Source organism: Anser brachyrhynchus (assembly GCF_964034855.1).
Source record: "Anser brachyrhynchus genome assembly, chromosome: 25".
Lineage (NCBI taxonomy): Eukaryota > Metazoa > Chordata > Aves > Anseriformes > Anatidae > Anser > Anser brachyrhynchus.
Genome location: NC_137718.1, coordinates 2,405,353 through 2,419,029, shown reverse-complemented (window position 1 = coordinate 2,419,029; position 13,677 = coordinate 2,405,353). Strand labels below are relative to the sequence as shown.

At 58.6% G+C, this 13,677-nt stretch overlaps 3 protein-coding genes across 3 annotated transcripts in view; all 3 read left to right on the top strand.

Moving 5' to 3' along the window:
• The first annotated feature begins 70 nt into the window (after positions 1–70).
• Positions 71–4,259, top strand: HSPB2 (heat shock protein family B (small) member 2). The gene is made up of 2 exons (XM_080567777.1): positions 71–1,426; positions 2,439–4,259. The coding sequence occupies exons 1-2, from the start codon at positions 1,333–1,335 to the stop codon at positions 2,888–2,890; spliced, it is 546 nt and encodes a 181-aa protein (XP_080423903.1). The 5' UTR covers positions 71–1,332; the 3' UTR covers positions 2,891–4,259.
• An 860-nt stretch (positions 4,260–5,119) lies between these two features.
• On the top strand, positions 5,120–12,587 carry LOC308182729 (uncharacterized protein C11orf52 homolog). The gene is made up of 4 exons (XM_080567789.1): positions 5,120–6,129; positions 9,782–9,822; positions 10,603–10,649; positions 10,981–12,587. The coding sequence occupies exons 1-4, from the start codon at positions 6,098–6,100 to the stop codon at positions 11,215–11,217; spliced, it is 357 nt and encodes a 118-aa protein (XP_080423915.1). The 5' UTR covers positions 5,120–6,097; the 3' UTR covers positions 11,218–12,587.
• Positions 12,588–12,736: 149 nt separating this feature from the next.
• Positions 12,737–13,677, top strand: part of DIXDC1 (DIX domain containing 1) — a 41,017-nt gene continuing 40,076 nt past the window's right edge. Inside the window, exon 1 of the mRNA XM_080567722.1 lies at positions 12,737–13,105. The gene's annotated coding sequence lies outside the window, so the exon portion shown is untranslated. The remainder of the gene's footprint in view (positions 13,106–13,677) is intronic.

Sequence of the window (13,677 nt, the reverse complement as noted above, 5' to 3'; positions counted from 1 at the left end):
AGCTCCCCACGGCACCCACGTGTCTAGGAAGAGCTCTGCCTCTCCCTGAGGCAAAGGGAGCCCCAGGCCCGGCTGAGCGGGAGGGCAGGATGGGCCTGGGGAGATCTTGGCTGAGATGCCCCTGAGAGCGGCTACGCAGCCCAGCCAGCATCGCTGCCCTAGCACCCGCGGGGGTGTGCGAGTGAAGGGTGATCTCCGCATCGCATCAGCCCGACACCTCTCCTCCTTTGCCCACTACAGAAACCACTTTGCTGGAGAGAGCAGAAGAGCCCAGCGCTCTGGGAGCGGAGATAAAGTGGGCACAGCAGCGGCCCCATGGAGCTGCACGGCTGCGTGCCCTCTGCGGGATGCAAACCGCCTCCGCCTGCGCCCCTGCAGCAAGCTCATTTCTTAAAATTAATGCTCCTAATACGCCTTAATTCACACGTTTACTTTGGTTCCTGCTTTGCCATTGGACCTAAATCATGAGACTGGGTTCAGCCTAGCAGCTGTCCTTAAGGGACAAGAACGTGTCTCCCTCTGAGAGCTTGCAGCTCAAATGCAAGCTTTTTGCATCGAGATTGCTGGCCCAAGGGCACGCCATGCTTACTGCCAGCACCACCAAAAGGGGCTGACCCTCCTCCTCTCAGCTTGCCTGCAAGAACAGGGAGCAGAATTCGCTCCGTGCAACAGCCCAGCCATAAATACCTTCTCCAATTCATCAGCAGCAGTGCACCTGCTCTCGTACTGCAGGGACATGGGCTCACGGAAATCTCTGGTTTCAGGGTACGAGGAGCTTAACTGGGCACCAACCCCCCCAGTTCAACAACGTGGACCTAGGCCAGCTTTCGGATGCCTGCTTAAGTCATGTCTCCAGCACAGGCGTCCCTCTGGGTCCCACCACTCGGTGCTGAAGCCCTGGCCGGGGGACAGCCAGCTCGCAGCAGCACCGTTCGGGATGTGGGGTGATGACGGTGACTTTGCATGACCCAACTGAGCACCAGCCGCCACGAACCACTGCCCTGTCCCCGCGGGGTGCCTCAGGGGTGTCAGGACCAGCGTTTGGGGCTCTGAACCTGCCCCCTGTGCCCTGCTCGAGGAGGGGATCTCAGGGGAAGGGGTGCAGGATCCTCCCCACGGACAGGCAGAGCCTGCGCTGCCCGCAGGAATGCAGTGAGGAGCTTCCCTCGTCACCCTGGCGAGGCGACCCGGGGCCTGCGCGCGGGGCTATTTTGGTCCGTCTTTTTATCACACACTCCTCCCTGCGGAATTCACCCAACTAAAACCTTGCAATCTGCAGCCTTCACTCTCAGAGGCGGCGAGCGCGCGGACGGTCCCCTTCCCCGGCACGCCATGGCTGCACGGACCGTGCCCCACGCCTACCCCATGAGTTCCGAGTATGAGTTCGCCAACCCCAGCAAGATCTACGACCAGAACTTCGGAGAAGGTAAGGAGGGAGGTGGGGCCCCCCGGCACCTTTCTGTCCTCTGCTGGAGGAGGCTGCTGGAGTCTTTCTGGGGAGGCTGAGCTCCAGAGCGGGGCTCCTGGAGCCAAGGAAGCTTGAGCATGGGAACCCAGGTAAAATCAGGGAGCAGTACCCAGGGTGTTTCTCTTTAGGTCCATCCCCTCCATCCATGCCCAGTGCTGTCTCCCCTGTCCCTCCCTCATGCCCCCAGTGGTCTGTCACTCGTGCACACGTTGTGCCAGTGCAGAGCAAAATGCTCCTCCGCAGCCTGGCTACGGGTCAGGCTTTCCTCCGGCAGCCCCCCACACCTCCTGCCCCACGCACACGCCATGCACACCCAGAAGAGGCTGTGCAGGACACGTCCCTGCACTCGCCTTCAGGCTGAGCGGGGGGCCCTGGCCATGGGAGAGGTGGGCAGGCAGCGCTCCCACCCCTGCCCGCGGCAGGAGGGGTGAAAGTTTAGAAAGCTGCTCGTGCAAAGAGAGGGGGAGATTTTGTAGCCGGGGGCAGCGGAGAAAAGCTGAGCTGGGGTGTTGAGCACAAAGCCCAGCAGCGGCTGGCGGAGAGGAAGGAATGTGGGCAGCAGCAGAACCATTCAGCGCCTGCACAACAGCGTGAAAAGGCAAAAAGCTCCAAGGAAAGCCCCCCGGACAATGGCACACAAAAGGCCTTTTAGTTCTTCAAGGGCAGTTTCTTCAGCATCAGCATTTTGCCTGCCAAGCCCTGGCCGTGGGCTTTGCACTGCCAAGCGCCCAGTGCACCCACCAGTCCCTCCCAGCGCACCCAGCAGGCACTCGTGGTGTGCGAGCGAGTAGCACTGAGCGTGGTTTTGGAGGCACAAGGGCAGGAGCCACCAGAGACTCTGTCCCCATCACGTAGATGATGTGGTGGCAAAGCCAAGGTGTTCGCTAGGTCCCGGCCTCCTCCTGTCCCCCTGCCAAGCTTCCTTCTCCAGCCACTTGCCCGGGAAACCCTCACCGGGTCTCATTTTCAGGTGTGTCCCCATGTGAGATTCTAGCCCCTGCCCTGTACCACGGCTACTACATCAGGCCCCGCATCAACAAGCAGCTGGACCGAGGCACGTCCGAGGTCAGCCTCAACGAGCACAAGTTCCAGGTGTTCCTGGACGTCTGCCACTTCCTCCCCAGCGAGCTCACCGTCCGCACCGTGGACAACCTGCTGGAGGTGATGGGGCAGCACCCGCAGAAGGCTGACCGCCACGGCTTCATCTCCCGAGAGTTCACCAGGACCTACATCCTCCCGCTGGACGTCGACCCCTTGCTGGTGAGGGCCACCTTGTCCCACGACGGCATCTTAAGCATTGTGGCTCCCCGGACGGGGAAGGAGGTGAAGGCCAGGGTCAACGAGGTGAAGATAACCCACCAGGAGCAGGCGGTGGGGAAAGAAGAACAGTCTGAGGAGGGAAAAGGGAAGGAAGAGTCCTAAAGGCCCCAAAGCTGGGCTTGAGTGGGGGGTTAGGGGGGGACAGGGTGGGGAGTCACAGTGCCAGACCCCGATTTCTCACCACCAGCGCCCAGCAGGGCTGGGAGGCAGCCGTGCAAACGCCAGACTTCTGCTTCTTACCGCTGATGGTTGGAAAAAGGGGCTTGGAATTGAAAAAAAAAAAGGGAACCGAAGTGTTTGTGTGAGGGACTGTAATGCAAGTTTTCTCCTGGGCCAAGCGCCCGCCGAGCACCATGCCCTTCCCTCACCCCGCATGGGAAGGGCGACTCTCACCCAGCGCCGGCCCAGAAGCTGCTCCTGCCCCAGGGAAGGAACGAGCCCAGCGCCTCGATTCGGAGCCGGCGGCTGACCTGTGTGCAGACACAGGGCTCTTGGTGGTCTGTAAAAGCGCCTGCAGCTCTCGGGAGGAAGGAGAAATAAACCTGCCTCCAGCCTGCTGTCGTTCGCCCTGGGTTTGCGTTGCTTCTGGCCACGCCGTGCGGCGTGGGCTTGTGGAGGCTCACGGTGAGAGTCCAGAGCTGGAGCTGGAGTCAGCCCGAGTAAATAATCACCAAGCCATGGCCCTGCCTCAGACCACTCGTTTATGGGATGCGAGGCTTGTTCACACGCAGACCACTCAGCTCTTGTGAGGGGAGCAAACCCCAAAATGCCGAAGGGAAGGGCTCTGCTCAGGTCCCAAACGCCTTGCTGGCATCGCAGCACCCGCCGTGGAGCCACAGAGGGGAGAATTCTGCCCCTTTTGCAGACACGGTGATGCTACCGGCTACACGAGAAACCTATCCACGGCCGTGTGATGCTGGGCCAGGGATCGGGTGTGCTGCTACCGGCAGCAGCTGCTGCCTCGGCCGGCCCCAGGGCTCAGCAGGCGCCAGGCACAATCCTCGTCAGTGCCAATTAAAGCAGCCAAATTGCTGTGTCACTGGCCAAATATGGGGGTCCCTGGCAGGGCTCCGTGCAGCCCTCCCATAGGAGACAGAAAAGCTCCAGGGACCCATGGCCAGAGCCTCCTCCTGCCGGGACGTGGCTGTGGGTTTCTGCACGCTGCCTCCCTGCACGGACAGCACCAGAAAGGCCATGCTCAGGCTGCTCCTTCGCCCAGCAACCTCCGTGCTGCTGCTTTCTGCTCCTCGGGGCCCCTGCCAGCAGTGAGGCTCAGAGGGAAGCGGAGAGCTGCCCCGCTTGCCAGCACCATGGGAGCGAGCAGGAGGGCGACTGAGCATCCATCCTGCCCGGTGCACATCACCCACACCCGTGGTACGTGCCGCTGAGGGATGCCCTTACTACGTAGGACCAGATAAGCTGCTGCCAGAGAGCATTTCAGTTGCTGCCAAAATAAAAATCTTTACAAGAGGCTTTGTGTAGGTTATTGGTAATAATTGCAGAGATAACCCTCTGCTAGTGGCCGTCAGTCACCTGAAGTGCCCGCTTGTAAGGGCAGGAACTTCCCAGCCCTCGACAAGCGACCGCTCTGTGTGCAACCCCCCTGCTCCTGGGAGCACGCAGCACCAGCCTCCAGCACCGCACACACCGCATCCCACTCGCAGCAGCACCCACCCGGGTCCCCAAAAACAGCCATGGGGCCTGGGCTGGGGCTACCAGGGAGCGGATCCTAAGGCAGAAGTGGCCAGATGAGTTCAGAGCTCTCCCATCTTCATTTTTTGGAGACGATGCCAGCTCGCTGTGTGCTGTACCACTCCCATCACAGTGTGCTCCCAGTCCCCCGCTGCCTGCAGTACCCCGACAGTGCTGCAGTGCAAACACCCAGCATTAGCAGCCGCTACGCTGCCCTCTTCCCCCTCTGGCTTTTATTAGCCCTGCCTTTGCTCTCCACCAAGTTCATTCTCCTTCGCTGGGCGCTCGCAGGCTCGTCCTGTGCCAATTGCACAGCTCGCCACCCAGACGACGTCTCCGGGCGCACGAAGACGGCTGCCCCGGGCCGCACGGGGCTGGCACTGCCTGGTGGCGGCCGGGGGCTGCTCCCCACCCCTGCGCACGCCGGAGCCCGGTGGGTTTGCTGGGCGCTGGAGGCCAGGGCTGCCTCCCAGCCCCGCAGACAGGGGCTGCGGAGGGAATGCAGAACGGCAGCCAAGTGCTCTCCAGCCCTGCCAATGTTTTCGATGCCTTTCTGTTTCGCCGGTGGAGCTCAAACCAGCAGCTCCAGCGCTTGTGTCAGGGGCTGCTGGGAACAGGCTCGCAGCCTTTTTATTTTCTTTCTCCACAAAGCAACAAAGCCCAAGTTATCCCAGAAATCAAAACAGGCGCGGGCTCACTAAATCAACAGGGTCTGTGGCAAACCCAGAGACACGCAGTCGGCACTTTCCCAGGGGGACGCAGGCTCCTGAGACCACCCGGCCTTTGCAGGAGCCCGAGGACAGGGTCCTGTTGGGACAGGACCGAATCCCGACTCGGCCAGACCCTCAATCCTCCCTGGGGTGCTGGGGGTGCTGGGTGACCCCAGAGCATTTCAGTGCCAGAGCCGGGCTGTGCAGCTCACCCAGGACTCATCCGAGAGCAGCAGCGCCCCGTGGTCCGTGCACAGCAGAACCCTTCTCCTCCTGCCGCTCCCGGACAGCCCCAGGCTTTGCCCTGCGCTCGGGCACCCGACAAACGGTGCCGTGAGCCTGGCCGAGGGCAGGGGCACAGCCCGAGCGGGGGGCTAGGGCTGGCTCCCCGGCCAGAAGGGTGAATTAAAGCTCAGCCACCTGTGAGGCCAGCGCAGAGCCGCCAAACCTTGCCTGTGGAGCTCACGGGCTCTGTCCCAGGGTGCCACCAACACGGCGCCTTCAGCATTCAGCATCAGCTCAACGACCAGCTCCTGGGGGCACGGCCCCGGGGCGCAGGCCGGAGGGATCTCCCCGGGGGTACAGAGGATGGGTGAAAGGCACGGGGCTGAGCCCGGGGGCTGCGCTGCACACCCTTAACGCCGCGAGCTGGGCTTCTTACGCACTCACAAGCCCGAAGCTTCCCCTCGGACAGCTTTGTAAGGCCGGGGAACGGGCAGGATCCGGCCCGGGACCGCAGCCGGGAGCCCGGAGCCCCCCGGTAGATGGCACGCACGGCCCCGGCGCGGCGCTGGCGAGAAACCCGAGCCGGGCAGACACTCCCCGGGAGCTGCCGGGGGCCGGGAAGCAGGAAACACGGGCTGTGCCCGGCCACAAGCCGCTCCTGCCGCGCGGAGGAGGCAGCGACATGGGCAACCGCTGCAGCCGCGGCCGCCCGCGGTGAGTGGGGGAGGCGGCGGGCAGGGGGTGGGCATCTCCCCCCATACCGCCACCCCGACAAGTTTTTGGTGCTTTTTTTTTGGGGGGGGGGTTCCTCAGCCCGGCTTCCCCCTGCTCGGGGCTGAGAAGAGCCGAGGGACCAGCAATGGGATCCCCCCCAAAAGCAAACCAAGCGCCGGGAGGGGCGCCCTGAGGGCGGGGCACCCGTCGGGGACCCCCTGTCCGCCGCCGTCCCCGCTTGGGGAGCCCTGGCAGCTCCCCCTGGGGCTGTGGGTCCGTGTCCCCGGGGGGACACAGCCCTTTAACCCCCCCCCCCCCCCCCTCCCGGCCCACTCCTGCTTGATGAAACAGGGCGGAGGGGGGAGCGCCCTGCACCGGGGGGGTGCGAGGGGGGAGCGGCGGCTGGCGGCCGAAGCCCGGAGCACATTCCCTGCCTCCAGCGCCGGCTTTGCTCAAGTGTCCGAAAATCGCCGGCGCTTTTTAAATAATTAAAAGCGGCACAGCATCACCTAGCGGCTGCAGCAGAGGAAGGGGGGGGTCAGGGAGTTTGGGATTCGGGGCTCCAAGCGCAGGCGGGAGGCCGGTGGGTGACGTCTCGCCCACCAGAAGCCCCTCTTCCTCCATCCTCTGCCCCTGTGCCCGGGGGAAATGAGGCACCCGGGGCATCTGCTGGGGCACGGCTGGGGGCGGTGAGAGCCGCGGGCGCGCGTCGTGGGGCGCTGCCGGGTCCAAGCGGTGCCAGGCCCTGTGCAAACACCGCTGCTCCCGAAGGAGGCACAGACCCGGACCTGGAGGTCGCTCGCCCAGGCAGGGCCGAGCAGGAGAGAGGCTTTGTGCTCCGGCTGGGGAGCAGCGATGGCTCCTGCCGGCTCCTCTGGGGCAACGTCAAGTTCTGCTGTCCCAAGGGACCAGGGCTGCTGTGTCCTGCGTGATTTTATTCCCAGGGGCTGCGTGGAAAGCAAGAAGAAGAAACACCATGGTGTTTCTGCTGGCGGCAGCAGGGGACAGGGCTCTGGCCAAAGAGCCTTTTGCCCCCAGCACCCCTGTGGGACTCGGGTGCTACCACCTGCCTTAGGGGCTGTGTGGGGCCCTAAAAAAGCAGAGCTCTCTCCGCAGGAGCAGCTGTCCCTGCCCTGCACGGGGAAACGCCTGGGGGAAGGTGAATGGGGATGTGCTGTTGGTGGGTGACATGGGCTGTGGGACACCTACAGAGGACCGCGACCAAGCACAGCGAAGCCCCTCTGCAGCAGCTTGCGTGATTCATGGCTGCACCTTGTTGACAGAGGGGAAAAAAATGCCACTTAATTTTAGTTCAGGTGTTTCCAGGCGTCAGAACCGCATGTATTTTCGGGTATTTGCTCAGCACCACAGCTGCGTCAGCAAAGAGCTGGGCTTCCTAAAGAAAGCTGAGACTGACAAAAGGGCTCAGGGGAGGCAGGCACCCGCCTGCTGGATGGAAGATCCTTGTCATGATCACTGCCAAAGTGTGGGCCTTAAGGGGGGGCAAACGGCAAGAGACCGAGGAGGTTCCTGAAATCTTCAGACAAAAGCCATTACAGCAAACTTCTTCACAGAGGAAAGCTGCTGATGGAGGAAAGTGTGCCCACGGGTCCGGGTACCTGTGCAGTACAGCCCTGGGGAGGATTCTTACTTCACCCAGTGTGCGTGGGCAGCAAAGGATGTCAAGGTTTGGGAACCACAGTGAAACAGGCTTGTGTAGGGCAGAGATCAGGATGCTGCTGACACGGGGAAAGGAGAAGCAGCGTATCGCTGCACGCTGTCATGCAGAATACAGTCTAGCAGGCTGTGAGTTAGTTACAACACGTCTGACCTGGTTTTGAGAAGAGGAGGGGAGAGGTTTGCCCTGCTCTCGTTTCCCTTGCCACATCCTTTCTAATTACCGCAGATCTGAGGCAAGGAGATGCCATCTCCTGCCGGGCTGCGATTAGCCTGCAGACAGCCTCAGCGTACCTCCAGCCTACACGCTGCCTGCTAAGGCCTCTCTGCAAAGAAAGACAACCCAAACAAGACAGAGCGGCTTGGAAAGCTGGTTCAGGAACTCACCTCCCAGGAAAGAGGCTAGGGACCCTGCCAATTTTACTTGAAATGGCGTTATTTTAATTACAGTGCACAACCTGCCTGAATGCTGTGAGGAAGCCAAGGCTCGAGCACACAAGCCTTGCCAGGGAGGGCCCTGGAGACCCTGCGAGCTCACAGGGACAGTGGAGGGGGGGGGAGCCGCAAGTGAGAACCCCCCCAGGACAAAGCTGCCTTGCTGGCAGCCCCCAGATTTTGTCTGCCAGGGACTGGAGGGCTGGCAGGACACAGCAGAGGGACGAAAGGCAGCGTTGGATCCTTTTGTACAGGCACGGCCCCCCTGCCCCCCCCAGGGCTGCCTTTGACTTCCCAGCTCCAGCAGGCCTGGTTAATCATTGCCGGCCGTTTCGGAGGTTTCCAGGTTCTTGGCCATTATTTTCCTTTTCTCCTTTTGCCATTAGAGCACCAAAGCCGGTACCGCACGCGCCCAGCCCTGCTCGGCCGCCTCCCCAAAATGCCTCTAAAAGCAGGCAGGGGCAGAGCTCTGCCTCAGGGGCTGCTTTGTGGCAGACGTGTCTGGCGAATGCGCACCCCGTGGGACACACGGCGCTCCTTGGTACCAGCTGGGAGCTCTCCAGCCCCATTCAGAGCACCGCCTGCCCGTTTTCAGCTGTGCCGCAGCCCACGGGGGGCTGGCACCTGCTCTCCTCCAGACATGCGAGTGTGCTGCAAGGATAACGTTCGCTTTGTGCTGCAGGGATAACATTTGCTTGGTGCATCTGGCACGGAATGTGACACGTCTCTGCTCGGCCAGGCGGACGGGCTGCCCGGCCAGCGCCAGCCCGCGGGAGCTCGGCTCCCGGCTCTGTTGTTGCAGCAGGAACGAATTTGGCTCCCGTCCGCACCGTGGCTTGGGCCGTAGCTGTGTTTGGCTTGTCGCTCTCTGGTCACACAGGTACAGACAAGATTAGGGTTTGGCTTGGCTTGTATAGAGAGCGCAGCTTGTTTGGTTTGGTAGTGTTTTAGGTGGAAAACTGCGAACAGGAAAAACACAGTCTGAAACATTAAATCAGCACGTGGGCTGTGCAGCTGTTCCTTGGGCACGGGGGCCAAAGCACAGGGCACGGGGCTATCAGAGCATCTGGCCCTAAGAGAAATGTTTCGTGCTAGCCGAGATCACGCTCAGCACCCCACATCTTTGGTCACGGAGCTGTGGAAACGCAGTTGCAAAACCACAGTGGAATCTGTTCCCACTCACACTGATGCATGTGCATAGGGGACAACCAGACAGGGCAGGACGGCAAGGAGCCTTGTGGGTGTCTGTAGGGCAAGGCAGATCACCCACAAAAGAAGGAAATGCAGCCCCACGTCTCTCCCTTGGACCTTCTCCCTGCAAAAGCCACTCAGGTTCAGAGGGTGCCTCATTCCACCAGCAGGGCTGGAGCCCACAGAGCTGCTCGGGGGGTCCTGGCAGCCCCAGACACCCCGGGGTGGTTGCAGCAGGCTGGGATCTCAGACCTTCCCCACGGCACCGATGCGGTACCCTGGGGCGGTACATTTGGGTTTGCATGTTATGAGGGGGCTTCTCCGGGCTGACATCTCTCTCTGATTTCAGGAACTGTCTTTCGCTTTTTAAAAGGAAGAAGGAAAAGCAAGGTAAGGATTCGTGAAGATGCTCTACAGCACAAGAACAGGGGGTGTAAATCAGCCCCTGGTTAGCTGGCGTTCATCAGCGCTGGCTGTGAGTGGATCCCTGAGGCTGAGACCCTCTCCCAAACTCTTCTGTACCTAACCTTTCTGAAGAGAAGAGGCAAGAGGCAAAATTTCATTAAAACTTACAGCGAGAGGGGTATGATATGCCATGGAGCTCGGCAAGGGGGAGGGAAGGGGCTTCAGCAGTATCTTTAAAATACCGGAGTCTCACATCGAAAAGCGTGTGAGTGCTCTCGAGTGGCAGCAAAGCAGAAGCTGCATCAAACACCCCTAAGAGCCGCAAACATCCGTCTGACATCAGTGCCCCAGGATAAAGGGGGGTCCTACGTAGCCCAGTAGTGTCCTGTGGCCTTTGGACCATGCTGGGCAAAATATGTTTGCAGGCAGCAGAGGAAATAAAGTTAAAACTGGATCTGACTTCTCCAAGGGCCTGACAAGGAAGCTCTCTGTGCTGTGTGCGTCCTCCTAGGTTCTGCCAAGAACATTGCGGTCCACAGCATGTTGTCATCCCAGGAAACCTTATTTTTTCCAAAGAAACAAGCCCAGGCTTTCTTCTCGGAGGCCGGCCTCAAAGACAGCGTTAGGGCTGAGGATGTCAGATGGGGTGGAAATTTGATTTGCGTCCAGTGGAGAGAGCCCATGTGCCAGATGCTGCATTTCTGAATTCAGAGATGGAACAATAAACAGTTGTGTTAACCTGATCCGCTGGTGTTTCTTTTTCAGGAACTAATGTGAGACATGAGAGCCAACAGCACCAGCCTGGCAGGAAGGTAAACAGCTTCCCAGAGTTGTTTTGCTGACGGGATACCGACAGGACGGAGCTGACCATCACCTCCCGGCCTTGAGGGGTCAGGGAGATGTGGGGCAGTTATCCACAGCTGTGAAATGCCTCGTCTCATGTAGGCTGTGGGAATGATGTGGGAACAATTTTTTCCCCTAGAAGTGCAGTGGAAGCAGTAGGATGAAACCTGTCTCTCTGAGCAGGAGGTGTCAGAGGGCTGGGGGTGCTGGGGGCAGCGTGCAGGCGTCTCTGCCTGGCCCGGGGAAGGCAGGTGTAGCAGTAGCCCAGAGCTGACCATCTGGAGCTTTTTCTCCCCAAAGGCTCCAACATACGAAAATGTCCCGGAGTCTCCTGTCTACGCCACTGTGAGTAAACCCAAGAACATGAAGCAGGACGACAGCATTCATTACGCAGACATCCAGGTGTTCACCAAGGTCCGGGAGCGCTCTGCGGAGGAGGTGAAGAACTTACAGATGCAGAATGCCACAGAGTATGCCACCCTCAACTTCCCCCGGCCCAGGCTGAAATATGACAGTAAGAACGGGACCCTGGTTTAAAAAGATTGGTGCCCCTCTCCTCGTTCAGCAGCAAAAGGATTTCACAGACTTAGAGATGCTGTAGACTCGAGCAAACCTCATGGACACGTCGAGTCTGCCTGCGAAGCAGAGAGGCTGTGTCTTCCACCTGCGTGTGCCTTCAGAGGACAGAGGCGTATTTATTCTCACATGAGGAACAGTTACCTGTCTGGTTCTGCTGGCAAAAAAAGCCACCTCTTCCCCTTGGAAAATCTGCGTTGCCTCTGAAGCTGGCAACCCATCTCCTCTCAGCCCTGCGAGAAGGCAGAGCTGCTGCTCGGCTGGTGATGGTTAAAACCACAGCCCGGAGCTGCCGGGAGGATGCTCCAAGTGCGGCTCTGCCGGCGGATTTGGGAACACGGCAGAGAGGAGTCCATACTGGGACAAGGGAGATGTTGCCATGGGATTTTATGCTGATGTTAAGAAAATTCTGCACTGTGCAGAATGACATGGGGATGATATTGGGAGGAAATTGTATGGAAGTTTTAAGAGTACCTGCTGCAATGTTTTCCTCCAACACCAGCCGCTGTACACTGCAATCATGCACTATGTGCATCCCTTTTCTCAAAAAGCAGTGTTTTACAGCCATGCACAGCACACTGAGACCAAGGCCAGAAATGCAGAATTAACGGAAGGGTACAGAACAATTTCACTGAAGGGCGGTACTGACAGGCATCCTTACCCCAAGGTGCACAGAAGTGAGCACTGAGCTCTTGGCTCAGACTGGCAATGAAAGAAGGCAAATTTGCAGGTTATCTGCAAGGCAGCCATTTAAAAACCACTGCCTATATTTAGGGCAGTTATCCGATCCTTAGAGTACAGTAGCTGTTTGCATGCCTGAGACACTAGGAATGAATCCTGGCCAACTTTAGAGAGGGCTTTGGACTTTTTCTCCACGTTTTCTTATTTTGTATTGTCAGCCTTAGTTATAAAACCCTGTAACGCAGAGCACATACCACGTGGTGTTTTCTGCTAAAGCTCCCAAATACACATTTGAGAATTTATTGGTTTAAAATAATGTCAGTAATGCAGTACAGCAGCCGTCCAAAAGGCTTCTGCCACTGCACTGAAATTGACAGTGGCACCATTGGCAGTTGCAGAGTGCTCCCAAGCAGTGTCCTCAGGCCCTAAATCAATGGTTGGCACGTTCTGTTCCTCAGTAATGGTCTGCATAGCCAAATGCAGGTCGTGGAACAACCTGTTTATTGCCAGTGTTGAAAAATGGACTTCATTGTACACTTTATAAACATGCATCATTTTGCATATTATGGCTTAGCTAAATGTAAGAAAAACATGAAGGAGTTCCTGCTCGTTACAAAAAAAATAAAGCTGGTACGGGTAGCGTGTACTAATTTGGAAGTGTTTAAGGACCAATCCTACAATTTTTCCGCTCTTTTTGCTTGCACTACCCAGTGGACCTCAGCAGGGCTATTATAAGGCCAGAGTAAGGTTTGCAGAAGGCCCTTTTTTAATAATGGAGACAGTTTTTCTGCCTGAACAGTTTTTTTTGCCCCTGCTATTGAGCTGACCTCTGCAGGGGCTATTGTAAGGCCTGCAGCAGAAGACCCTTCACTTACAATGGGTGCAGTATTATGCTGTTTAAGCAGTGTCTCTTCTGAGTGCCAAGGACAAAAACCTGTAGGGAGGAGGACTGAATGGGCAGGGGTTTAGCTTCGGGGGGCACAGGACTGCCCGAGCGCTCGGTCCTGCTTAGCCCAGCCATCGGAGGGGCTCCCAGGACACAGCCCCGGGCCCGGCTGGTGCTGAGCAGCAGCTGGGGACCTCCTCGCGCTCAGCTGCTGGCACCAGAACTGGAAAGGCACACTGGCTTCACTGGTCCAAGCCCTCCGCAACGTAGGAAGAAATATATGTATGTATTTTTAATACACGTTATTAAATATAGACTATAATTCACCAGAGGGGAGGTTTTCTAGAAGGTGCTGTCTCCAACAGGTCATTTTTAAAGACGATTTGACTGAAACTGCCTGCTACTGCAGTGTCAAGCAGAGTGAAGGATCTTTTTTGTGGTACTGGAGCTTTCCTCCCCACCGGGCGAGCTGGGGCTGGGGACAGCACAGCGCTGGGTCTGCTCCTGGGCACGGCCTGGGGTAAATCTGCGCACGCGGCATTGACTTGTACCAGTGCGGCGCTGGGAAAAGCAGGGCCTTGAATCTCTAAAATGTGAAAATCACGAATTTTGGAGGAAGGATTTTTCTAAAAGCCGTGGTTTTGCACTGAATATTAACAGATTGCAGGGGCCTGCCCAGTGTTACCCAAGGTTGCCTGTGTAGGGGTTAAACGTGTGTTAAACGTATCAAGTGTTCCTCGGACATTAAAGACTTGATTTTCGGCTAATTCGCACTTTATCCCCGCGCTGGGCCACGGCAGGGCGCTGCGGGGGCTGACAGGGCCTCGCCCCCATGGAAACGGCCTCGCCTTCGG

Coding starts and splice junctions, on each gene's coding strand:
- LOC308182729 (XM_080567789.1), top strand. CDS start 6,098: ATGGGCAACCGCTGCAGCCGCGGCCGCCCGCG. Junction 9,823..10,602: donor AAGGAAGAAGGAAAAGCAAG/GTAAGGATTCGT, acceptor TTTCTTTTTCAG/GAACTAATGTGAGACATGAG. Junction 10,650..10,980: donor AGCACCAGCCTGGCAGGAAG/GTAAACAGCTTC, acceptor TTCTCCCCAAAG/GCTCCAACATACGAAAATGT.
- HSPB2 (XM_080567777.1), top strand. CDS start 1,333: ATGGCTGCACGGACCGTGCCCCACGCCTACCCCATGAGTTCCGAGTAT. Junction 1,427..2,438: donor CGACCAGAACTTCGGAGAAG/GTAAGGAGGGAG, acceptor TCTCATTTTCAG/GTGTGTCCCCATGTGAGATT.